The sequence below is a fragment of the Dromaius novaehollandiae genome, chromosome 15 (genome assembly GCF_036370855.1).
Source record: "Dromaius novaehollandiae isolate bDroNov1 chromosome 15, bDroNov1.hap1, whole genome shotgun sequence".
Taxonomy (NCBI): domain Eukaryota; kingdom Metazoa; phylum Chordata; class Aves; order Casuariiformes; family Dromaiidae; genus Dromaius; species Dromaius novaehollandiae.
The window spans coordinates 11,202,149-11,228,056 of NC_088112.1; the positions used below are offsets into that span (position 1 = coordinate 11,202,149).

Here is a 25,908-nt window from a genome sequence, read left to right on the forward strand (position 1 = left end):
ATCTAGAAGTTGTTCTCCACTGACAATGCGTGTGTTACAAGTAACTCACTTTGGTCAAAGGATGACCAAATATGTATGAAACATCCTGTAACATCCTGTCTAAATGCACAAAACGAATGGACCTGGAGTTTTATATACTTCATTCAACAACATTCTAGAAAAAGAACTACCAAAGAGTTACGTAAACATCATATTTCTGGATTATCTTTAACTGGTGCGGGGGGAAGGCACTGCATCTCCAGAGCTTTGGTTGTGACATAATCAGTGAACAGCAAATCAATCTTTAATTGTTCCATCTGAAAATTATCATCTCCTGTTCTCATGAACAGTGCCTTGTAAATTGGATCCAGTCTTTAGCCATGTTCACTAATTTCACCTGAAGCTGGCCTGGACTTGCAAATACTGATTTGGGGTTTTCTTAAATTAAGAAAATTGTTTAACAGAAATACGGCTCCAAGAAAATCCATATCTGATGATTCTCTTAATATTTGGGATATATGAAATCTAGTGCAGACTGGATTTGAATTTGGCTGCTGTCACTTCACTTCAAAGTGTTGAATTAAACCTCTGGAATTAAATGCCCTTAAACACAGAGCACCTGCAACTGTGTCTCTGAGCTTTGAGCCTTGCTCAAGTCAAGTTAACCAGAACACATTTTACTTGTTTCTTTTTCTGACCCACATACTTTGTCTGTACAGTATCTTCCTAGAGATGCAGATGGATAGAGACTACATGTGGTCTTAGTCATTGTACAGTGTGAGTGACTGTTAATTTACTCAAACCTGAGGTAAAGTAAGGAACATACAGGCACCACTTTCCCCTGGCCACATTAAAGTGGAGCATCTTGCTGCATTCATGGTAAAGGAAATGAGACTGAACTAGTAACTGAACAGCTGTGCTGTGATTTCTTTTTTTTCTTTTTTTTTTTTAAACTTACCATAGTTGTTTCTGCAATTGAACCAAAGCTGTTGATGAAAATGTTGCAGCTGACATTCACTGGTGGGCCTGCATGACAAATACAGATTGGATCAGTAGTTCAGCCTGTGTTTATGAGACCAAGTATTCCCACCCTGCAATATTAAATCTTGCTGTGAGAACAGCGTGACTGAGGGGAAGTACTGGCATAAGGTCTGGACCCGAGGCTTAGTCTAGTCTTAGCTCTAATGCCAGTTTGATGTACTGTACTCACCATTGTCTGACTTCTGCTTTCACCTTCGTTTCCCCGTTTGGGAGAGTGTTTGCATACTTTTTTTTTTTTTTTTTTTTTTTTTTATGAAAAGAGAGAGATCAGAGCTAGGCAGGACAGGTCAGCTTCCTAGACATCTCAACATTGCTGTATGGATGCTAAGTTCACCTTGAACCCAATAGCACCAGGAAAGAGCCAAGGGGCTATTGAAAAGGCTCTCAGGGTTTAGAGTTCTGTAACTTTTCAAATACTGTATATTTTTTTTTTCCTAAGCATCTAACAGGTGTGTCTGAATTGGGGCCCTACGCTCCATAGGGAGCCTGTGCAAGGCTATTTAGAGTGTACTGTAGGGATCAGGCTGGGTAATGGAGCGAATACCCCATGTGATAACAATTGTTTGCTGTGACTTGCACCTGTACAGGAGACTTCAGGGCTCTGCTAGTAGAAATTCTTCGCTGTTGTGTTTTGGGAGAACTTATTCCTAGATTTGGGGCCATACTTCTCTTCTTGGGCTCTGTTTGTTTGTGGACTGAAGCTTTGCTTAGTGTGCTCTTATTAGAAAAGACAAGGGGCCACCAAAGGAGGAGAAAAAGGGATTAAAGGAAGAATGTGGTTAGATGGGGCGTTTGAGGTTCAGTCTGTTCATGGGGTACTAGTTCTCAGTCATATTGGTAGAACTGATTGTGAACCACAATATTGACTGGTAAATTTGAGGTGGTGCAAATGCTGCATTTGGAACTAGGAAGATACTGGAAGCTGCAGATCACAACACAAAAAGCTGGAGAACAGTTTGGAACCAGAGGTATATCTCTTCTTCTGTGCCTGGAAAAAAAGAGTTGCTTGTCTACTTTTAACAAAAGGATTTCTCTAGAACTTTAGCAAGAGAAGCAGAGAAGCAAAAGGGACTCTTGCTCTGGAGCTGTTAGAGCTGCCCAGTGTGTGGTGGGGAAGGGGAGTCCTGGCAGAGAAAATGGGTCTATGGGAGGAGAGAGCAGATGCCTCTGCACAGAGGATACTGCCCTAGGAACCAAGGTCCCCTTTAACATTGGGGAATTAGTCTTGTAAAACCCCTGTGACAGATGTGTTTTGGAAGAAATAGATCTGTGGAAATGGAAACTTCTAGATTATTCCTTCATCCTTTATGGGGACTAGGATGATGTATCTGCATTTTAAGCACTGTCTGATGGCTCAGCCTCACTCAGGGGAGGTGATGGTTGCCTGTTGAGGCCACATGTGCAGTCTGGCAGCTGCTGTGAGATGAAATGCTTATTTGGGGGCCAATGGCTTTAACGAGAGACTTGTCTGCAATCAGTGCAAATTTCCTCCTGTGTGGAAATTAATAGAATTTCCTGATTACAAAGTAACACTTGGAGCCTGCTTTGTTCCTCTTGGATTTGCTTCCATTCTCTCTCACTTTAGTCTCTTTTGAAACTTTGTACCTGTCCACTGTGGGAATAAGATCACAGCCACATAACAGCTGTGTAATGGCCTGGGATTTTATTGGTACAAGTCCTAGGCAATCCAAGCAGATTTTTGTCTAACCAGCTTCCAGACAGCCCTCTGCCAACTTAGCAGCAGTTCAGACTGTCCAATCTGCACAGCTCCCTCTTCAGACTATTAGATGCAGACACGAGCTAAAATATCGGATATAAAGTGGTGTATACTCAATCCCTCCACCTTCACCTACTCTTCTTATCCAACAGGCTTATGGCTGGTAGGCCTTGTTTTAATCAGCCTACATAATACAGATCCAGAGTTAATCAACCTCTCAGCTGCTGGGTAAACTTGCAGCATGAAGCAGGCTTTAGCACTTGCTTTACCCCTTCTGTAATATTCCTGTTGAGCTGATGAGGAAGAAGTTGCTTCTCTGGCAACAGAAGACCACGTGCATGCAATCTCTCCTCTCAAAGGGCACAGCATAAGGAATGCTGAACTAACATCCTAAATGACCACACATGCTCATGCCTCTGACATAAGTGTAAGATTTTTGGCCCTGCGCTGCCTGATCCTGTGTTGATGTGCACTAGTGAAGCTGACTATGGGATGGGCTTGGCCCAGTGCATACAAGGAAAGCTCTCTCCTCAGTGCTGCCTGGCTTTTGTACAGGTGCTGTGATTTTCCTGTAATTGTCTTAAGAGAAGCTGTGAGAACTCTATAGCTTTTAAAAGCTCTTTTAAGAGCTTGTGTGAGGCTCTAGAAACTTCCTTGCCTACTGCTGAGTTGTGCCCCCTCTGCAGTGGGATGAACATGTGAAAGAATGTAGTTTTCCAGCAGCAGGGGTTAAGAGCACAGCCAGGGTGCAGAGGCCGCTTGTCCCACACCTACTGGGTCCAGCCAGCTCCATCTCTGCCTGAGTTACTAACTTCATCCTCCAATTTAAGCCAAAGCTTAGATGCCCCTTCCTGGTTCTCAAAATGTGAATCCACAGCTAAGTCCAACCTTGACAGCATTTATGGAAGACCTGCAGTCCTCTCTTTGTTAATCTTTTCCTACCCAAAAATCAATCTGGTACAGAACTTTGGTATTATTTTCATTTAGATCTAAGTCATTAAAATGCCTTTATGAGTTACTGCCAGTTAATTTAAATGATGTGCTCTGAGGGCTACAACCCCAAGCTCTGTAAAACATCTCCTATGCCTCCCATATAAATTGAAGCCTGATTTATGTGTGGGAGGCTAAGCCAGCAAAACTGCCCTGTGGGGAAGGTGCAGTTCATTGAAATAAAACTGAAATTAAATTATCTTGAATAGAATTGCAATACAGCTGCCTTCAGCAGGAAGATAATGTATACATTTCATTAAATATTAAAGTTTAATTTCTTTTCTGTGTGTGCATAACTTAGTGGTAGGAAGGTCTATGGGGCATTTCTTTAACCATTTTGTGTTTTGGATAAAATAGCAGAGTTTGCTGTTATCTAGCTGATTACTAGGAGATAAGCTTCCCAGCTGTCTTTGGGTGTAAAACCCCAGGACAGAGTTTAGTACTTGCCATTCAGCTTCAAGAAGCATCACCATGATTAATGAGTTCTGAGAGCCCTACGTTACCATTGCCCTGTGATTCCTGGAGGGAGGGGGAACTAGTGGTAGGAAAAAAAGTAGTAAATGAAATTAGTATCTAAGAGGGACAATACAGCTGGACAGTGGCTGAGAGGAGGACAAGTCCCGCTGTCACTGGGTGCCAGTCAAGGGCAAATCACTCTGGGAAGGGGAGCTCATAAGTGTGTGGGGTTTTTTTGTTTGTTTTTTGTTTGTTTGTTTTTATAGCCCTTGCTAGAAGAGTTTTCTAAGAGCACAAAAAACAGTTCCAGATAGAACTGTTCAAGATGGAATACAGCTGCCCTGGCATCTGCTCTGGTTCCTCTGGAGCTAATGGCAGAGACTCCTGTTGGCTTTAGTGAGTGTAAGGAGGGAGTGTCACCTGCTAATTTGCAAGTGGTTCAGCTTCCTACTGGTCACTGCTTGGTCTGGCAGGATCCCCTTGATCCCTCTCATTGGTGGTGGTATGTAAATGTTTAGCTAGATGTAAAGGTTCTAACAAGGTTGTTTCCATTCTGAGTGGAAATCGGATATCTTTACAGATCTTGTTAGAGGGATTTGGTAAGATGATTTTCTGTGTGCTGAGCTTCCATAGGGAGCGTGGTGCTCTACGGATAAAAGCACGTTAATCCAGTTGAACAGAAAGGGAAGCATTAGCTGTCCAGGATGTACAGTGAGGTCTCCAGGGCTCAGGCCCTTTGGAAGAAGCGAAGAATCTGACCACACACCAGGCAGTGAAAAGGAGATAACGGAGCAGGTTGCAATTTGGGCCGTACAGGATGCAAGTAAGTGATTTAAGCTCTGGGTGATGCCGCTCCCTCGAAACCTTGTGGAACGAAGTGACGTGAGTGAATCAGTTGCTGCAGCATAGTGAGAGTCCAGCTGTCAGGGGAGCAAAGCAAATTGCTAAGTCTGATCACTTCAAACTGCTCCAAGGGCTGAGGTGTTTTTGCCCATATGCATACACATGCATGTGCTGTCCCTCGGCATATACTGCACATGGACATCATATGGTGCTCCTGGGATGACACTTGGTACTTTAAATTGTGCAAGTATCAAGATCTCTCTTTTTTTACTCTCACTTCACTGTCTTGCTCTTCCTCTGTCTGTTAATCCAACAGGGACTTTTGCTCCCCTAGCAACTTCAAATAGATTCAAAAATCACTACAGACCTGTTAGATGCTTCCCTACTCTTTTGCCAAAGAAACTGAGCCCTCTTTCATAGGGAGGATAGCCTGGCTCTGGTACTGGCTTCTTGTTAGTGTTGAGGTTGGTTGGTTTGTTTGTTTAAAGAAATTTGGCACCCTGCTTTGTCTTGAAGAAAGATTCTTCAGCTTTACAAGAGGAGGGATAAGAAATATAATCTATGTGTTCACTGGCTACCCTCTGTAGAGGGTTCCTAAAATTTCTATAGCATGTGGCCTATACACTGTTGATGATGATATACAGACTTTCTAATCAAAACTCATTTGGGATGAATGGTTTACTTCATACAACTTTGGAATAATGTGGTTATTTCCTACTTATGCATCCTACATTCCAAAGGTATCCAAGTGCCTTAGTTCACATTTAGTCATTTTCATTCACCTAGCTGAGTTAGAGCCAGGTCTCTCTCTACCACATAACAGTAGAGCTGATCTCAAGCCTTAATCTAGGTTGATCACAGACTTTCTTCCCAAATCTTGTCTGTAGCTTTGACAGAGGGAAGTACCATCCTATTGGTGCCTGTTGCTCCAGGCTGCTCTATTAAGAAGCCGACATAGCCAGTTCCTCTGCATGCAGAGCAGTAGGAATGGAAATTGTGAAAGCCAAAATGTTTGAGATCTGTATATGTGTATGGGCGTTAAACTAACAGTCAACCCAGACTTCACAATAATATCATCTCTGTAAGGCACCTATGTGCCAAGTCTCTAATGATCATGTATGTTTCATATAAATGTAAATATTTTTCATATTTCATATACAACTAGGGGAGGAATTAATTAGGATTGCATGCAGTCTCTGTCCCAAAATAAAGTCAAAAAAGCTGCATTTTTTTTACAATACCTTTAAAATTTGGTCTGATCCTGGCATCATATCCTGAAGTTCGCCCCATCAACTTATCCAGGAAATCAGAAGGAGACATGGGTTTGGGGGCAGATCGTGCTGCTGCTTCAGCTTCTTTGGAGGCTGCCAAGCTGTGTGAGTGAAGAAGAAGAAAGAAAGAAAGGGAGGGGGGGAAAGGTTTTAATGCACTTCCCATACTGGGGAGAGCTTGGGCTCCAGAAAAGGAGCAGTCAGCATCTCATTCCCACTATGAGGCAGTATGGGTACCCATGTGGATTCTTAATGAGGTTGGTTTGTGCTAATTTGTTTGCCCAGCCCAAACATCTCTGAATATAGAATGCCAGCTGCCACCGAAGTAGAAGAGAGATGATGAGTGGAGAAAATCCTTTTGTGAATTTAGGTAGAGCTTCCTGGCATGCCACTAAATCACAAGTGTGAACTCTGGCACTGAGCTCCAGAGGAAAAATACACTCGGAGATTAGCCTTGGGCAGAAATTACTGCTTAATTACATGGCAAATAGCAGGGAGCATATCCTGTACTCTGTCAGTTTAATTTTCCAAAAGGTGGGTAGAATCAGATCAGTCTGCAATGTGAGGCTTAAATGGGCATAAGTGATTGTACAGCTCTTGCAGAGCCTTTGGGACTATAATGTGATAGACATACGTTTGCTTCCTGCAACCAGTCAGTGCAGTGTTTCCTATTGGTACCTGCAATGCAGGGTTCTGAGTTCAATACAGCAATGCAGTCTCTGGACTGGAAGGTGTCTGGAGTGTAATCCTGAAATGATGCTTGTGTTGGAATGGGGAATGAAGGGAAATAAAATATGCTGGGGACATGTATCGCCCCTGGGACGGAAAGAGTGAAATTACTGATTTATCTGTACAAGATGGAAACTCTCCCCTGCAGAAGCCTGACTAAGGCTGACGAAGTCTCTTCTGACTCAGTGGCAGTCCATGAGATCTGCAGGATGATGACTTTGGCTTAGTAAGTCTCTGTTGTTGCCATCTGCACAGAAACAAGTGACTCTTGGTACTAAGTGCTCATTCTCAATTTTACAGAAAAGGTCAATTTCTAAAATGACGGCTTACTACACAGTTCCTGCCACATGCTTCTACTCAAGGACAAGTCTGTTCTCTTGCTGAAACTGTGGTGTAAAGTAGTCTAGATAAGCAAAAAGGCATAGGTGACTTGCAAGGTGATTAGGGCAAGAGCTGTCTCTGCCTGTCGGTTCAGATGCCTGATGCTGGCTGAAGCCTACAGACAATATTGTAATGCAAACATATAATAAAGCTGTTCAGGAAGAAGTGAGATTCATGGCTTCACCCTTTGCAAAGCTTCTGATTTATAAGCACAGCAGCTGTGTGTGAACTGGGAGGAGCCACTGGTCTCAAAAAAAAAAATTATGCCCCTGTTGTCCATGTACCATGGAGCTGAGAGGTTCTTTACAATAGGTGCAAGGTATTTAGCTATGTATGCTCTCACAAATGACACTATAGAGTCCTCTTACGGCATGAAGACCTCATCTGGGGAAATTTCTCATTTTTTTCCTTCACTAAAGAGACTCTTTAGAAGTCAACCCCCCATCTTTCAGAAGTGTAGAGCTAAGTACTGACACAAAATCTATCAGGAGGAATTTAGGGTTAGTTACCACATACGGCATTAATGTGATCCAACACTCAAAGGCCTATTGTTCATACAGTATTAGTCCAAGCTAAGACTCCAGTGGCACAAATGTTGCATCGACAAGGCCTTGACGAGGGCATTTTGAACCACCAAACTCCTAAGGACTTTAGAAATGGATGGGGTTCAAAAGGACTTACAAGCCCACTTCTAATGGGTACCATAACTTCAAAGTCAGGAGTCAGTGGGGACATGCACATTATATTGATTCATGTCTCTACTGCTAGCAGATGATGATGTGCAAATCCTTGGTTTCCATTCCTGCAACCTCACAAATGCAGCCTGGCTTTTTCTCCAAGCTGCATCTGTATTAGCGATGACTGATTGCTAGCTTTTTCATTGTTCAAAATTTGTTTAATTTCTGCAATAAAGGTGGGAGATAAATTCCAGATCATTTATAATAAGATAATCTAAAACTAGGATTTAATTCATCCTTTCTGCCTTTGCAGTCCATTCTCAGGCTAAACTTTATCTGAACTAGTTGATGCCCAGAGCTGATCTGACAAAGCGTGGATCTGGCTTTTACTGTTGCCAAATCCCCTGTCTTGACTTGTCCCCATCTCTGCTTTAGGAAACTATGCAAAGCTAAACCAGTGTGTTTCACAGGTAACTGGAGTTGTGGAGTGGGTGATTTTTAAAAAAGGAAAACAACATGGTGCAATTAACTCACAAACTTGGAGGAAGAAGGCTGGGAGGGGGAGGACAATCAATACTGGGCTGTAATACTGCATTCCAATAGAGTGTCTGCATGGCAATGAGTCTAGAGAAAAGATTTCAATTAAACAGCAAATGACTTGGTAACCAAAGACTCCTGCCACTTCAGCAGTGAGATGCCAAATAGTGCAATACACTGATTTCTTCTCATTAACTATAGACTGGAGGTAGATATGGAACTGGAAAAATGTGGGGGGAGAGATATAGGAAGAAGCAATACAAATCTCATAACCTTTAAGTGCAAAAAGATAATTAAAAACTGCAAATCCCCTGGAAATCTTTTTTTTTTTTTTTTTAATAAGGTGAAAGAGCACAGAAGTTGGTGTTCAGCTTTACTGTAAATTCAGTTCAAGAGCCCATCTGAGTATGCAGTCACACTATCGCAAATGAGCAAGTCTGCTAGTGTTTCTTGGGGACTGTTTTCTGATTCTTTCTGCTTCTAAGTTGCAAGTGGAATGAATTTCATGGTCTCAGTTCCTACAAGGAAGTAAATATTTAAGAAAATGATGGCTTGTGTTCTCAGTAATCTACTTCTATATGCAAAATCTAACAAGCATTTGTTTAACTGTCCAAAAATACCCAGCAAGGACTTAGGCAGGGGTCATATTTCCCCCAGTGCTTTCATACAAAATGCTTTACAAATATTTCTCAGCTCTTGCAGAGACTGGCAGAGCGGGTTGGGCAAGAAGGAACATGTTAGAGTTGGGATTCCCTAAAGGGAAGGGAATTAAACACATGCTATAGAATGTTTCAATGGCAGCCAGGCATTTTGTTCTACTGGGCTTCTCTCAAAATCTGCAAACAGCTCAGGTAGAAGGAAAGCCAACCAGTGAGTCGAGGATACTCCACATCTACCTATCCATCCACTAATCTAGCTATTGTAAGATCTATTTTCCAGATCTTCTTAACTGGGCAATTTGCACAGGACTTAGCATGCACTGTGGCCTGAGAAGTTTCACATCCATGTGAAAAGCGGGTGATCTGCTGGAATCCTGAGCTGAGCAGAGAGGAGGGAAAGAGCAAGGGGGAAAAGACTATTGCCTTCATTGTCACTGTAAAGAGCCATAGTGAAGTGGGACAGTGGGATGAGAGCCTAGGCCTGTGCCTCCAGAGGAGAGGATAAACGCTGCTTGGCAGACATGCCTGTGTGACTTGGTGTACTCTTGGGGAAGACAGATACTAACAAACCAGAGGCTTTCTGTTGGTTCAAATGTGTAAACTTGTATACACAACTTTCTCTGTGGTGCTGGAAATGCAAAGGGTCAGATGTCTGGAAACACAGAGGGGCTGACACGCATTGGCACAGCATCACCAGCTTCCTTGGCATTCCTAGCTCTCTGCCCTTATGCTTGCTATACTGGAACACAGCTGATGAGCACCTGGGAGAGAGAACACCCTCTCACAGCCTTGCTGCTTTTTGGCATTTCATACCCATCCCTATGAACAGTTTCTGTAAGTACTTTTAGGGATGTGTCAACACTACCAGACATGGATGGCTTCAGGCCTCCTGATGGGTGTTCTAGGAGTTCTATTTGACTGCTGCGTGTTGTATCCAAGTGATTTACGAATGCTAACTTCTGAGTTTATGCCCGTTTGCCTTTGGTTACTAAATGTTCCCCTAAAACTAGTGGCTTGCAACAATTTCCTTGTGGACTTGCACAGGGCCAGAAAACGGGATGAGGGAACAGCAAAGCCTTTCCAACAGTAGGCTATCTGGGCACCAGGCAGATGTACCTACCTTCTAGCTCAGAGGTAATAATAGAAAACAGCAGTGGAAGTTACACAGAGAGGCTGGCCTAACCATACCATGCTTTGAAGGGACAGACTGTACCTGACACAACCCTGAAATGTTTGTGCTGGGTGTGACAAGCAAGCTTTGCTATAGCCATTCGCTCAGATAGCACACCAAAAGCCATCAGCTTGAGCTCTGTTCCAAGTCTCTCTTGGCTAGTGCCAAATGTGCTGCCTCGGGATCTTTCTCGGACTTTCTCCATTCATTAGTTCCTACAGAAGAATCCTTGGAAGACCTTTAGGACTGCTCCTCCACTGGCCCAGCACAGACAAGGAGGGAGAAATCAGTAAGCAATCTGAATGTTATTTAAGACTAAAGCAATTGGAACTTCAGAGTGGGTTATTATGTCGATCATAGAGAAAATCCATTCTCTAAATAAACAAGAGGCAAAAGGTGTAAACTACAAACTGTTTTTTCTAGATTAGCCCAAGAGGGATGTCGAGCAGAAAGCCTCTTGGTGCATTTTAATAGCAGCCAGAGAATGGCTTATCTTATTTAAACTGGTGCAATCCCTAGTGAATCTGCCTGAAAATGTACATCAGGCAATCATTGTGGCGTCAATGGAAAGGATTGCTTCAAATGGTCAACAAACTAGCATAATCATTTGATATGAATGCTGGTGTATAAGCACTGAGCTCCTAGAATGTCCAGCTTGCCAGTAGGCATGTAAAGGCAAAAGTCAGTGCAGAAGAATAGTCAAGGTGCTTGGGGCACCTAAGAACCATATTCCTTACAATGGAACAGTTTAACTTTGCAGGACACCTCCTACTGGCTTCTCCCCAGCCTATATAGACACTGCCTCCTCTGTCTCTGCATTAGTTTTGAATAAATGGGTGAAATACTCTTATTAAAAAGGTGGATTAGAAAGTGGCTTTCTCCAATGGTGTAGACATGTCCGCTTGCTTTATTCCCAGCTTCCCAACTGGCTTTCCTGTTCTTCCATTTTGTATGGCCTGGGTGCTGTGTTTCATGATTGTTTGCGCCTTTTTCTGCGGCTTCATATCTAATTAAGTCTGACATTGCAAACTGCCCAGTTCTGGTGCAGTGCTGATACTGAGAACTATCAATTCTCTTCTACACAAAGAGGAGAGGCCTAGGAACTTAATTAGCACTGAGCCTCTATTGTCTTGTCAAATAATTTAATTGTTAATCTTTAATTCTGAGAGGAAAAATAATGGCTGGCAGCAGAAGCACAAACTGTTGCAAAACAAGTGTTTGCAGAGGAATGTATCTCTGCAAGGGGTGGAAGCATTAGGTCCCTGTGAAAGTAAACTGGTGCAACATCAGTAGTTCAAGAGAATGGCACTGAATTTATCCCCACAGTTGAGCTCTGTGCAGTTTGGGTGAAATAGAAGATACCTGATCAGTTACTCACTCTGAATATATGTGAGGTTCAGTGCCACTCAGCAATGGTTTCCCAAATGGTCCCCCCGCCCCCCCCCCAAAAAAAAAAAAAAAAAGCAAGAAGCAGGCTACTGAACTTGGCAGGGATGTGTGGGGAGTTGTGTTCAGGTGAGGTGGTTCACACCTTTGTCCTTCAAATGTCATGTTTTCTGTAGGTAGGTGTCACAAAGGAGAAGAATATTGGACGTAGTCTTTAGGGCAGGCTGAGGTGTCCAGCATAAATGTTTGCGCCATCATCTTCAAAGCTGGGCCTCACCAGAGCAGTGCGTGATCTTGGGGACGCAAGAAGGGGAACTCCAGTTTGTTTCTTGCACCCTGCACTTGCCCCTATTTCTAGGACCTGCAGAGGACCACACAACTGTCTCATTAGGGATTCTTCTTGACTCCAGTCACTGCAACTAGATTTTGGGTCTAGATGCCACTGAAATAGTGTTCTGCAGCGAAGCTGACCTAGAATACTTGCTCAATAATGCAAGTTTTATGGCAAATCTCATTCCCATAGATGGACAGGTTTGGGAGGCAGCAGATGGAAATGGCTCCCTGCGCATGTGTTATTTCATGCACAATAGCACCAGTGATACAGCTGTGTAGCTTTGGGACTGGAGCTAGCCCTTGCCTCATGAGCTTGGGCATGCAAGGAGATTGCAGCTGTTTTGGCCTGCAGTATTGACATCCCCACTAACCCCTCTTCAGGCAGGGGACTGTGAGTATCTGTTTGTCCCTGGAGAGATTATCCGATTTGAGATCCTGTGGTTTGATGTTAAACACAGCTCTGCTAGGGTGCATAGACCAAGCCTCAAGGAATAGCCTGCTCTCACTGTCAGCATGTCTGAAATGCATATTTCTTACTCAAATTTCTGCTTTCAAGTAGCATCTACAACTTTTCTGCAACTACTGTCTTCTCTGAAGAGTGGTGTGACCGATTTCTGGTCTTGGCTACCTTTGTGTGATTCCCAGGCAGCAATGCTGCTGCCTGCTCTAAAGTCAGCCAGGGCAGTAATGGTGGCAGGGCCTGACAGAAATGGGGGGACATTCCATGGCACTGCTTTTATGCTGCTCCCAATGCGATGCTCTTCACGCCCTCCCCCGTGCTTCTGGTACGAGGGGAAAGGAATGCGCTATGGATAGCTCGGGGGGAGCCCGTGGTAATTGGGGATGGTTACAAGAACCAGAGTGGTCAATCCAGGGTGAACGACCTCTCTGGCAGTGCGGGAGCGCTGGAGAACCTTCCAGAAAGGCAGGTGGGGAGTGCCACGGCGTGACAGCCAATGGCTGGGCGCCGCGGAAACCTGAATGAGCCAATCGGAACCGGCTAGTCCCTATCCACACCTATAAGAGTTGGTGCGGGGTGAGACGCGCGGGCTGGCTGCGGGCTAACGGCCGCTGGCGGGCGCTAACGGCTGCGCCGGGCTGTGTGTGGGGGTGTCCGCTGCGCGGAGGCGGCCACAGCGCCGACCCGCCCGGCTTTTCCGGGATGTGTCGTGCCCCTGCGGCTCGGGGACGCGGTGTGAGGAAATCGCAGCACCGACCCGCCCGACTTCGCTCCTGCACCGCCACGTCTCTCCGGCCGAAGGGGGAGGTCGTGTCACTCTTTAACACTACGCACATCTCTGACTAAAAGTGTTCTGGTTGGTCCCCACGCTGGCAGCTCGGTCCCAAACCGCGACCGTTAACTCCGGTGTCGGACGGGGGATACCGTTGCACGAATGGCAGATACCGGCGGCGGGGGCGGGCGGGCGCTAGGACCCAGCGTGGAGTGCTCGGCGGGGCCGCATGCCGGCGGGGCGGCGCGGTCGGTGCCCCCGGGCCCCGCCGTGCCTGCCGTTGTGGTCTGCTAAGTCTGAAAGCCCAAAGCGTGAGTGTCATGTATGGCTGTGTTTGAACGAGGCTCGGTCAAACGTTTGAGCAAGGAAAAATGAGGGAAAGCAGGGAAATAAGAACGCCTGATCCCTGGATGGGAGGGCAAATAGGACCCTCTTAGTGTGATGTTTGACCCAAGTGTGTGCCCTGGTTGCCTAGGCTTATGGGAAAGTTTTAGGGGACCAACTTCAGAGAGGGTTCAACAGGGGAAGAGGTGCGGTCTTAATGAGGTGTTGGGAGGAAGAAGTGCCTCTTAGTGTGGAGTTGTGCCTTTGCATACTGGGTTTTGGTGGAAATAGTAAGAAAGTATAGTATGAATGAAGGGAGGATGATTTGGAAAACAAAACTGAGTGTGTCAGAAGATGGAACTTCTCTTAACAACCCGTGACTAAGAACAATTGTTATACAGTTGTCTAAAATCAACACTACAGTGTTGGTGGCCAGTACCCTATTGCCTGCTGTACCAGGTTTCTCTGCTCAGGCCACCCTCGAAATAAGTATCACTGTTACTTGAGTAGGGTGTCAGATTGCTCAGAGAAACAATGCTTTGGTGTAGCAGAGGATATAGTTAAATCCCATCCCATAGCACCAGCCTCATGAGAGCTAATGTTTTGGAATGGTGGGTAGGAGGGAGTTGCTTGGGATTTTCCCAGATCTTCCCCTTGTTTCTGCAGAGCAGGTGTCTCACGTCACCATACTGCTTGCTGGAGTCTGGAGCAGTATCCTCTGGGGCAAAACTTTGGGACAGTTTTCCATGATGGTCTTTGGTTTGCTGCTTCCTGAAACCCTTGGACCTTTTGTCCTGAGGAACAAACCCCAGGTTCTCTCTGAGGCTGCTTGGATCACGGCACTGGACAAGCAGGGAGAGCACAAGGTCTTTTGCACTGGTCAAGGACCTCTCTGAGAGGCTTCAGGGGGAAAAGCAAGCTGTACTCTGCTACTTCAGGGAGGAAATGTGGAGGGGAAGAAGTGTGTTGATGACTTATTTTGGAGGCATTTAGCCTTTAAAAGAAAACTTAGCCCTGTGACCATCTGATGACAATTGAAAATACTAGACGCTAGGACCTGGTGTTGCAGAGGTGCTGACAACTTCTGTATCAGCAACCCGGGCCTGGAATTCAACAGCATAATTTCATCGACTCTAGCAGATTCTGATAAGAGGCATAGTTACAAAGAGAGCATGAGACAGTTGGGCACAGAAATGCATCGTGTTGTCCATGATTAACTAGCGAGAGCTGCGTTACCCATGGCAACTCTCCCCGTGGGAAGGGTCTGTGTGGAAACACAGCAAGGCCAGATGCAAGCCTGGCCACTGGTGCTTCTGATCCCACTCCCTTTTTTCACCATAGCTTCTTGAGCCGTCTCCTTGGACCCTGAGATGGTGCCTGTCAGGCACTGAGGCCTCTGAGCAGAGACTTGAGCTCAACAGCGCTCAGCCTGTCTTCAGTCCTGTGCTTACTCTGAGGCTGCCGTCTCCATCTTGTTCTCGGTAGAGGGAGGGAGGGGAGGACAAGAGCTGTCTCAGTGAGGAGGAAATGGGGCAGCCCTAAACCCTGCACCCAGACCATTTCCATAGAACATGCTATCTTGAGGGATATGCTGCCAGATGCTGGCCTGGGAATGCTTGGCAGAGATTGCAAGCAGAGATTTTTTTTTTTTTTATGATTAGATTTACTATCAAAATGAATAGCACAATCAATATTGATAAACAATTCAATTAAAATGAATGAAATTCATTTTCTACATGTTTTTCTCTGCCACATTGTCTCAGAATTTCTGGCCTATAGCTTAGAGATGGATGGGATAAAAGGAGTGGAGGTATGGGGAGAGAAGGGAACCATGGTACTAATTTTTGGTCTGGTATGGTGCAGAGTAAAAGGAGCTGTGAGTGTTACAGATGTGCTGGTCACATAGTGCTGATTGCAATCCATGTGGCTGCACTCAATAGGTGAAGGTTTCAATGCATCCAGTATGGATGTAGGGTGTGCTACAGGGGTAAATTTACAAAGCTGATTTTCATGATGGGGGAGGGGAAGAATTGGGAGTTGGTTATTTTCTTGGTTTATCTGATAGCATATGCAATAGAGGCAGGGAGCAGACCTGGATCTTGGACAGGATAGGAAAGCAGTCATGTACAGCAAGACTGATGAAATACGGGATTCAGGACACTGAGAAAGGAGGTTTTGTCCTAAGAAACAGGCAATAAGTTATGGAGGGATCCACTTTTTTTTTTTTTTTAATTCCTTCCTTGTTCAGAGGGAAAAAAAGAAAAGGTAGGTTTGTGAAATATTTCTCTCTGTCCTATACTGTTGTGCTTTGTGGCTGTGAGCTGTTTAAACCAATTCTGGCTTTTGCACTAGAAGTAGCTGCATTGCAGTAGCCGCAGGGTGTGTTCAGTTAAAGTTTCGAGACCATTTTGGGATCCTTTGGGTGAAAGGTCCTCCACAATACGTTACCACTGGTCCCTGTGCCTGCACAGGAGGGCAGGAGCTGGGAGATGCTATTCCAGAGCCCTTGGGAATTAACCCTCTCTGAACAGTTCTAGCCAGGGAAAGCAGCAAAGATTTTACTGAATTGAAAAAAATCTCTTTTTTCAGACTGCAGCATTTAGATGGCTCAGTGCTTCGCTGCCGTATTTCTGCAGCCCATGGCTCCTACCCCATATGGCAAAACACCCTGTCTAGAGCTATAAAACATCCCAGTTACATTGATTAACTCTATGGAAAGCCACCAGGCTTGGAGCAATCACTGACTCTGCCTGGACAGAACACTAAGAAAATAATAAATGACTAGAATACCAGTGGGGGGCATGGGAGAGTTTAAAAGAAGTCTGCATATTATATATAATTGAGATAGAAATAGTGCAATGAGACCAACAAACTGCATGAAAACAGTGCTCTGTCACACCCAAGATCCCTGCTCTTAAAAGCACCGATGTTCAAACCCTCTTTCATACATTGCATGGTTACTCTTGCCTTTCAAAGTGTCTTCGGCCAGTGAACATGCACCCTGACACTGCTAGCACTATGCACCCTCTCACTGTTGGCTTCCAAACATGCCATAACAAACCAGGAGGGAGTGCTTATTCCAGCCTTTGATTTCTTTTCATTTGCTACAGATAAAGCTTTCAGTGGCTGGTATTTCAAATGGAGGCAAGTTGTTTCTATACGCTACCTCATGGAGTTACGTTTTCTTCCCCCCACATGAGTGTATTAAATTCACAGTTAGGAAGCCACAGATGATCTCCCTGTTCACATTCCTGTCTACGCCCTCCTCCAGAAGGGAGTACAGCTCTTGGAGCATGAGTGACTTTCTCAGGACATATGATCCTAAGCCACTTAGTTTCAAAAGCATATAAAGAAAATATGAGAAATCACATTAAGAAAACTATTAAGAAAAACAATGGAGAATTGCAAGTCAAAGCTGAAATCTTAACCATTTGTGAAGTAAATCCAGTGAACACCAGCATAGAATCTTATATGTGCATATAGTCAAGGTTTTTTTTTTTTTAAAAAAAGTGTATAATTGCATTCTTTTAGAGAAACAAAAGAAAAAAACCCTGCAAAGACAAAAGCATGTGTCTAGCTTCACATGCACTGAATATTCCCTTTAAAGTCAAGGGGACTAGTCAGATGTTTAAAGCTATGCATAAACTACCTTCCTGAATACAGTAAATAAAGGGAAAAATGTCTTTATAAGATGAGGCTTCACATTCTAGATAAGAATATTCTGTTCAGTGATGTGTTCTTGATTTAGTACTTGGATGGAGAGCTGCGGTGGGAACCTCTATTGACGTCAGGTTTTAGATCACAGACCCGCGATTTCTTGTAATTCTCTGACACTTGTCTGATGTTCTTCTGTCTATAGCTCTGCAGTCGCACTATCAGTTGCAATTTCAACAGTTCAAATAGTTTGTTACAGCTGTTTTTTAAAAATTACTTTAGTTTAAAGGTTTCTGCTGCTTGTAAAGACTGGATAAGAATATTGCAACTGCTTTTTTCTTTTTTGATAAATCAGAAATAGTATGAATAGAATTGCTTTAAAAATAATATATCATCGAGTGCACAGTGGTGGTGTTTTTTATCTTCTGAAACTTTTCCACAAATCCTCTGAGAAGGCTTCCTGAGGTAACACATACAATCTACCTACAAAATTGTAGGTCCCACAGTAAAACTGGGGCTCTCTTTGTCAGTTGTATTTTATACTCTGTAAAATGAGTTGACCAATAGAGAACTTAATTCAATCAGAAAATGTTAAAATAATCCTAGTCATTGCAATGCTGTTGGACACATGCAAAGTGCAGTCAAATTGGCATAGGTTTGGGGAAATGTACATAAAGCAAATACCCTGCTTTGTAAAGGCAGCTGGAGGTGAATGTTCCCCTGTGATGTCTGTGATTGCTTGTGTAATTTATCAGTTTATTCATGAACTATAATGAAATACAACTTTTGGAATGAATGGCTAAGCTCTGCCTAGGAGGGCTTTTCTCCCCACTGTGGCTGCCCTCTGACTTCATTCTCTTCAGGTCCCTGACAAAAAAAAAAAAAAATGTCTTCAATTCTGGCAGCACTGCAGGGCCCGTATTGGTGCAGGAGAGCAAGCCATACTTGATGGGGCTTGTACTTTGTCAGCCATGCTGTTGGTAGATGATTCCTAAGCGCACAGCTCTGTGTTGGGGCACAATGAACAGGACTGGAAGTTGGGGATGCTTGTGATTCTCAGGCACACAGGGGTGGCAGGAGGGATGGGATGCACATATTTTGATTTGTAAGCCAGATCTTGCGAGCTCTGTTGCAGGGGAAAAACATCTGTGTATATGTCAAGAACCATTGCCCAGCTCCCAGCGGTATTTCTGGAGGGTAAAAGCAGTGGGAGTGAACAGAGAGAAGAGATTGTAATGACACCACATGAAAAGTCACTTTCTTGTCCACAATCTGTCTTTGCAGTACTTACAACATGAGAAAAGGCTGTCTCGCCCAGGAATCTGGAGTATCTTGCTTCCCTGCCCCCAACTGCAATCATACATGATCCTACAGATCCTGCTGTAATTGTGGGCTTTATCCATTTTACGCAGGGGTTCTTGGCACCGACAAAGCCACTTGGAGTTAATTACCCTTTAAAGGATGCTGACAGCAGCTGACCCTTGTATGCTTTCAGGTTTTATACCTTGCCTATGAGAGGTGGAAGAAGGAGGAGCCTGTGCTCCTTGGGGCTTTGTCTGAAGCATCTTTTTACTTGCATTTTTCTAAAAAGAAAGAATTAAAAAAAAAAAAGGAAATCCAGCAAAGGTGAGAAGCAATGAATTTTGCTGGACTTTCTGCACAATTCTTGACTCAGCTGTGTTTTGCTGCTGAAACAGATGCATGTGATAGTGATTCAGTCCACCATTGATCACATTTTTGGTTGCTATTTATTGATTTGTGTGTTTGCTCCAGCCTTGCATGGGCTGGGGTTGGGGGACAGAATCTGCATCCTGGGCAAGCAATCATAGGGGCAGAAATTGCTCATAGATCAGGAGCGTGGGGGGAGCTGCTTTCAGCAGCTTTCATCTGAAGGCAATGCATGCAATGATTGATTGCACTGCAAGCCCTGTTGTTCTATACATGCGACACTCCTTGTCTTGGCAACCTCTTGGCAGTTTTTCCTTTCTTTACTCACCCCACAATGAGGCACTGATAAAAACAATGGAGTTCCCTGGAGGCTGTCTGCTGAGGCATTTGGGTTTTGATCGTCTTTTTCTCCAGACGGCTGTAAGCCACAGTGGAAGGGTGAAGAGGGAGGAAATGAAAGGAAAGCAGATGCAAGTGTGTGGTGGTGGTGTCGTTCCCCCCCTCCCCTTTCCCTCCCCAATCCAGATTTTGTGGAGCTTGGTAAATTAAGATTTCTCCTGCTTTTCTCAGCTGGCACTTAGATCCAGCAGAGATGTATTTACAGGATGCCAACTGTGTCTATATACCAGCTAGATGTGGTGCAGTCCCCAAATCAGCAGCTTACTGTGGTGCATTATATGGATGGAATAATTGTCTGTATAATAGGGTGTGCTCAGTGCGTGTACATGACAGGTGCATCTGTCTCCATCTATTTTTGTTCTCTGCAAGCCCTGTCTGTGCTTTGGCCTTTCTGAGGGGTACAGAGATCAGGTCTATGTTTCTTCAGTCTCTGAGCATCTGTACCCTGAAGTATGAGCAGAGATTTAGCAGCAGCTTGGAAATGTTGTACTTAATCTATAGCATCACTGGGATCAAAGCATGCAGACCTCCAGGACCAGATGAGCTGGAGTAAATCAGCAGGTTCCCAAGAGTTTAAGGGGGCTATGTTATTTTGCACCAGCTAAGTATCATGGCTAAGAAATACCAATGTAAGCCTCCTTCCTGCGTGGGAGATGGTCTCTGTTGTCTGTCTCTATAAAAGCAAATATAAATTGTTTGGATCTCTTGGGGGAGAGGGAGAGGGAAAGAGAGAAGATGTGAACTTGCTTTGTTTCTTTAAGGGAAAATAACCTGCTGAATCAGCAATATCTTATTAATGTCAAGTACGATGCAAAAGTTGCTTTTTCTGGGGCTCTACAAGCAGGTCTAGCAGGCAGCAGCCAGCTAGTGAGGTATCTGGTCATGGCTGCTAACAATCCTTTCAGTGCAACGCACTGGAGCCGCAGGAAGAATTCCTGCTTTTCTCACCTCTTCATTTTTCCTCCATTCATCCTGAAACCCTGGTGTTAGCAGCTCTTTTTCTAAACTAAAATTATCAAAAGCACTTGGGATGAATTATTTGTCAAAACTGGTGAATCAAACCATGGTGGGGAGGGTATGCTGGATTTATTTATTTATTTACTTATTTTTATATTATGTGACAGAATTTGATGAGCCCTTTTTCTTGGAAAATGTGGAGTGCATGACTGTAACTGTACTACGTAAGAATAGAAATTATTCTGCTGTTGCCAGTAGACAAAGTCCAATAGAAAGTATGCAAAGTAATAATAGCAAATCAAAAGGGTAATTTTCTGGAAACAGTGAAACCCTAATTTAATGTGCCACAACAGCAAGAGCTGATACAGACAAATAAAATGGATAGAAATCAAAATGCATTATCAACCTATCTGTTGTCTTAATATTAGTCACTTTGAGATTCTCAGAAAAGCTGAAGGGTTTCAGAAAATGAGCAAGTGAAACTCAGTGAACAGATTTAGATGATTAGACATACTTAGGTGCGGTTTTGATATAGCTAAAGAAAGCATGATTTATTTTTCTAAAAACCTTATCTTTCATAAGTGCCTAAATAACAATTATATTTCAAAGGTGGTCTGACATTTTTCTCTTAATGCTGAAATTTTGAGAGCCTTTAGCCTGCATACTAGGATGAAATGAGAGCAGGCTTCTCTGCTGGTTTTCTGTCACCAGTGAGTGATCATTGGTCAGTGTTGGAATAATAAAGTAATTTAATTCTAGACATTGATTCAAATCCTAGTTTGGGATCCCTCTCTGTCCAAGTCAACTCACCAAGTCTGGTGAGATAAATTCCATAAGCTAACATCGAAAGTGTTTGCTGAAGAGCAGTGCAATTGTAGCATGCTGCTGTTTGCTTTTAACTGCTTTCCTTTTTGACTTGAGTCACTCAGTGGTAGTGGAATGAGGTTCTTAGCCTTTAGACTGTGCTGTTAAATCCAGGACTTAAAACACTGAGTCAGAAGGCACTTTGCTGCTAATTTGCTTCATACATAAGGCTCTCTAGTACCTCTTTCATAGGAAAACAGGAATGAGGAGGGACCAGACTGCCATGCCTAAATTCTTGTTCTTGAAGAAAATCTTCATTGGCGATTCATATGATGTAACACTCTCATATGAAAGGGCAAGATCCTCCCATATAATTAATCTGATTTCTTTCCAGAAACAGCTCACTTTCAGTGTCTCAGCAGTAAATGTATGTTTTGCCAGTGGGACTTGCTACAGAATAAGATAACACTTAGTGGGAATAGAGGTGGACAGCCAGTCTGTATTATGCAAAATCTGTGCAGCACCAGTGCCTCAGAAACAAAGGATATTTTGTTAGTGCGTGTGAGATACAGCAGTATTTTTGGCAATGTTTTTGTCAATCATCTTGCGCATATACTGTTCTCTTGCCCTTTGCATTTACTATAAGGAAGGAGATGGAAATGGTTTCTGTCCAGATGTCTCTGGAGCCTTTCTTTTGCTCTGATCTATCCAGAGAGCAGGTCTGGAGTTGTTGTGAGGCAGCTGATCAGAGAGGAAGGTTAAGATTAGACTGTGTATTAGGAAATGTTCTTTGTACTCTATGTTAATTTGTTTTAAATGCCTAAAATGTGAGTGAAATGTTATAATTTGTGCGGATGGAAGTGTGTATAAAGTCTGTGCAGCAAGCAGGGTCCCAAACATTTTGCCCTCCTAATGGTAAGAAAACAAATTAATCTCTTTATGGAATGATTCATAAGGGCTTCTTGGTAGAATTGTCTACCTTATCACATTTTCAAACCTTGCATATGTAACCCTTTTAGCCGGATTTCTAATTGAGCTATTATAGGTTGCAGACCACAGAAACTAAAGAGCAACTTTAGCAAAGCCTTAGACTTTATGGCTCCAAATCATTTTTTCTTTCATGGAGGAGCTGACAGTCTTGGAGCAGAGGTACAGCTAGTCATGAGGCACAACTTCTGGTAGATTTTTAGTTAGCATGAGGAAAACACTCTTTACTACAGGAAATATCTGCTACATTGCTCAGCTTGTGGCTCTGGAAGTCTTTGGTTAATGCTTTGTTCACAGTTATCTCTGCAAGGCTATCTAGCACTGCAGAGGTACAGCAGAAGGTTTGGAGATGCATACGTTCTTACTCCCCTTTTCCTTCTTCAGCCTTCCCTTTTACTGTATTTTCAAGGGGTTGGAATCAGCAGCTCTCCAATCATCTGTTTTAGTTAAGTCTATTTTAGAAAAGAATATGTTTTGCTTTCCACAAATTTAATAGAGGCATCACATTCAAGATGGCATCTTTTTATTGCTTTAACAGCTGGATTTGGAAAGGAGGTCTATTATTGAGGGGCGGGAATAGGAAAATGCTAATTAGAGCAATCCAGCAGGATCTGAGGCTGGCAGCAACTTTCAGCCTGGGAATCTCTCAGAGCAGTAGCATTGAACCACTCCTGCTAGCTGACAGATCGCTATTCAAAGGGGGCCCACTCTGATCTCCATTCAGTGGACTTTGTGATGCTGATACATTATTTACAGAAGTGCAGATAGGATAAGAAACAGGCCCAGATCACTTCAAAGACTCACAGGACATTGTCTGCTCAGTTAAACTGCCGATTCTAGGTTATCATTATTTCCTAACCCATACAAGGGGCATTCCCACCCTTGGTCTTCTGCTGCGTATTTCTGCATTGCTACAGTTAATAAAATGCTACAGTGTAACACGAAGTCCAGGCAAGGTTATGACAAGGCAGATGTAGGTTTTTGCTCTACTTCAGGGAATTAACAACTGAACTGGGATATGAATATACTGTGTACGTACTTTGGGAGAACATCATGTATGTCTCCACAGATATAAGCAGGGCATCTGGAAGTCCCTTCCCAAGTAATGTCCAGTCCATCATTATTCTCAAGAAATAGTGTTTCTTCTTGTGGAGATCTGTTGATTAAGTGGCCTGTCTGTCAGAATAACCATTTCATCTCCCACTCCCAACCCTCTTCCCATCTCTGCGTCTAGCCAGATTTTTGGTAAATGTCTTAGTCACAGATAAGTGACTGCAGTCTGGGAAGGCAGGTAACAAAATAGGAAACACTTTTCCATAAAGAAAGGCAAGTCAGAATAAGTTGCTCATGGCAAATTCCTTCTAAAATACCCCAACTGTCACAGAAACAAATACTATATTGGCAATATCGTAATGTTTGCATTCACACACCAGCTGTTATTCTTCCCCACAGGGTCTTGTTTTTAAAGGCTGGCAAAGGACGTTCTGGTTAAATAACAGATCTAGTTTTGTTTCCTATATTGGCTGTATCTATTTTTTCCTCTTGGACCTTGGCTTTTTCTTTATTATTATTTTGCAGTGTATATGCTAGCACAACATGGATACCCTTTCCAGAATATTTTTGACAGGCTGACAGTAAAGTATGGTACATCTTGTAATTTAAAGCAGTGCATACTTATATTATGGATTATTTGATTATCTTTTTTTTTACCATTATGTATGACTGAGTGCCTGAGTAATTGGCACACTAAATTTATGAATGGCTGTTAATGAATAAACTTCCTCTTACTGAAACAGCAAAGCTATTCCTGGACTAGAAAGGCTGATAGACTTTTGGCATCTAATAAATTGAACATAAAACAACACACAGAAGGAGGGGAAAAAAAACATCGCTTGGAGTCAGTTCTGGGTAGGAATTATTGAATTGTTCCTTGTTTGAGAAATGATTGCAGCTCATAGAACAGTTTGGTTTTGACATCTCCCAATAATTCAATTAAGTTTTAAGAAAATTTGAAAATGCCTTATGTATTCAAGGAAACTCAGACTTCCAGAAGTACTTTTGTATCCAGTATGGCCTATATGTATAATATATATATGTACACATGCACATAAATAACATATATGTCATGTATAATGGTATAAACATTAGAACCTGAGGGGTATGATTTATCAAGGTTTTGAATACTCAGGATTCTGATGTGCCTGGAATCTGTAGGTCCTCACATGTGTTGTGTGATACATAACAGGGTGCGTTTTAGAACAGGATGGGCAAGATAAGTATATATCAACTTCAGTTGTTCAGGCAGTTTAGAAGAAAGCCTGTCAGACTCTTAAATGCCAGGGCCATAGGAAACTCAAGTTTGGAGATGCTTCTTTTCTTTTTCTTGCCATCTGTATTTCTGGACAGCACTCCAGAGTGTTTATGATGTTATGAAGGGATGCACCATGTCTCATTTACTATTGACTTTTATCTCTTTGCTTGCTAAATTAAAGGGTTTATTGTGCATACATATGCTTCCTTTTAGTCCACCGCACTATACCATGGAGTGCTGCTATATGCTTGCGGCTGAATAAGGCTTGAAAGGATGGTTCTGAGGTACTGCATGTTCATTGTTCTTTGAATTTTGGTGATTTTTAGTTAGTTCCAGAACTACTCTTAGTTTTCCTAACAAATACTGTGTGTTTGTGTTCAGTTAAGTGTGTTCAGTTCATCCTGCAATCTTGCTTTCTTTGTTTTTCTATGGAATTACAGAAGGAGGAAGTGGAGATGCCCCAATTCTTATGCTTGGGAAGACAAGTGTTCATAGGGAAAAAGATCACTAGCTAGAAAAGTCTTGATAGTGTCAGCAAGTATGCTACTGTGATTTATAAAGTACTCTGGTAATGTATGCTGTATATGTAAATAATTTCTTTCTTTTCACGTTAAACTGTAAGATGAGGCTTTGTGAGATGCAGGGAAATCCATGCAACTGAAATGAGGTCTAAGACTGAGCACTTCAAGTCATGAAAGAAGGTTTTTTTCTTTCTTTCTTTCTTTTCTTTTTTCCCCCTCAATTGCATGTATCTGATATCTGTCACTACTGCAAACTTCATTATTCATGTAGATACAGAAGATCTTCTACCTTCCACCTTTTGATATTTTCCTTTGTCTGTCTAATAAAAGCATTACAAGGAGACATGGACAAGAAACACTTCTTTTAGATTAAAAAAACCCTGTGCCTTCTCTTTCCTTAGCCCTTAATGGAAGCTGAATGCATCTAAAGAGTCAAAATCCAGCTACTCAATAATGGATATAATCACAAGAATGGTCCTGCCATCCCCTTTGGTTTTTGTTTAGGTTTAGCAAGGGAAGAGTTTTGAAAACTGCAGGAAAGAGAAACAAAGTTGGGAAGGAAGGTGACTCTTTCTGTGCTTTCAGTGTTTGTAGACATAGCAGGCTGGCGAGATGGGGTGAGCTCTCCTTAAAAAGGAAGCCCACGATTTTTCGGGATAACAAAATCGAGCAGCGAAAGCATCCCACAGAGCTCACCTTAACCTGCAATCTGAGGATGGGGAGGCGGTGAGGAGGGGATATTTACCCGGGCAAATTCAAGTGCAGCGTTCCCAGCCGCCACTAGTTGTCACTTTGCAACCAGCCGGGGTCGGTGTTTTCAGCACTGCGGTTAGCAAGATTGCAGTGCTAATTAAACAGAGTAACTCCTAAAGCTGCGGAAA

General features: G+C 43.2%; 1 protein-coding gene across 5 annotated transcripts in view; it reads right to left on the bottom strand.

Moving 5' to 3' along the window:
* GLRA1 (glycine receptor alpha 1) overlaps positions 1–25,908 on the bottom strand; it is a 60,592-nt gene that overhangs the window by 33,611 nt on the left and 1,073 nt on the right. For all 5 annotated transcript variants that reach the window (XM_064520898.1, XM_026118544.2, XM_026118546.2 and 2 more), the window contains exons 2-3: positions 6,268–6,398; positions 938–1,005 (exon numbers count right to left, since the gene is read on the bottom strand). In XM_064520898.1, coding sequence (XP_064376968.1) covers positions 938–1,005; positions 6,268–6,398 — 199 coding nt within the window. The remainder of the gene's footprint in view (positions 1–937; positions 1,006–6,267; positions 6,399–25,908) is intronic.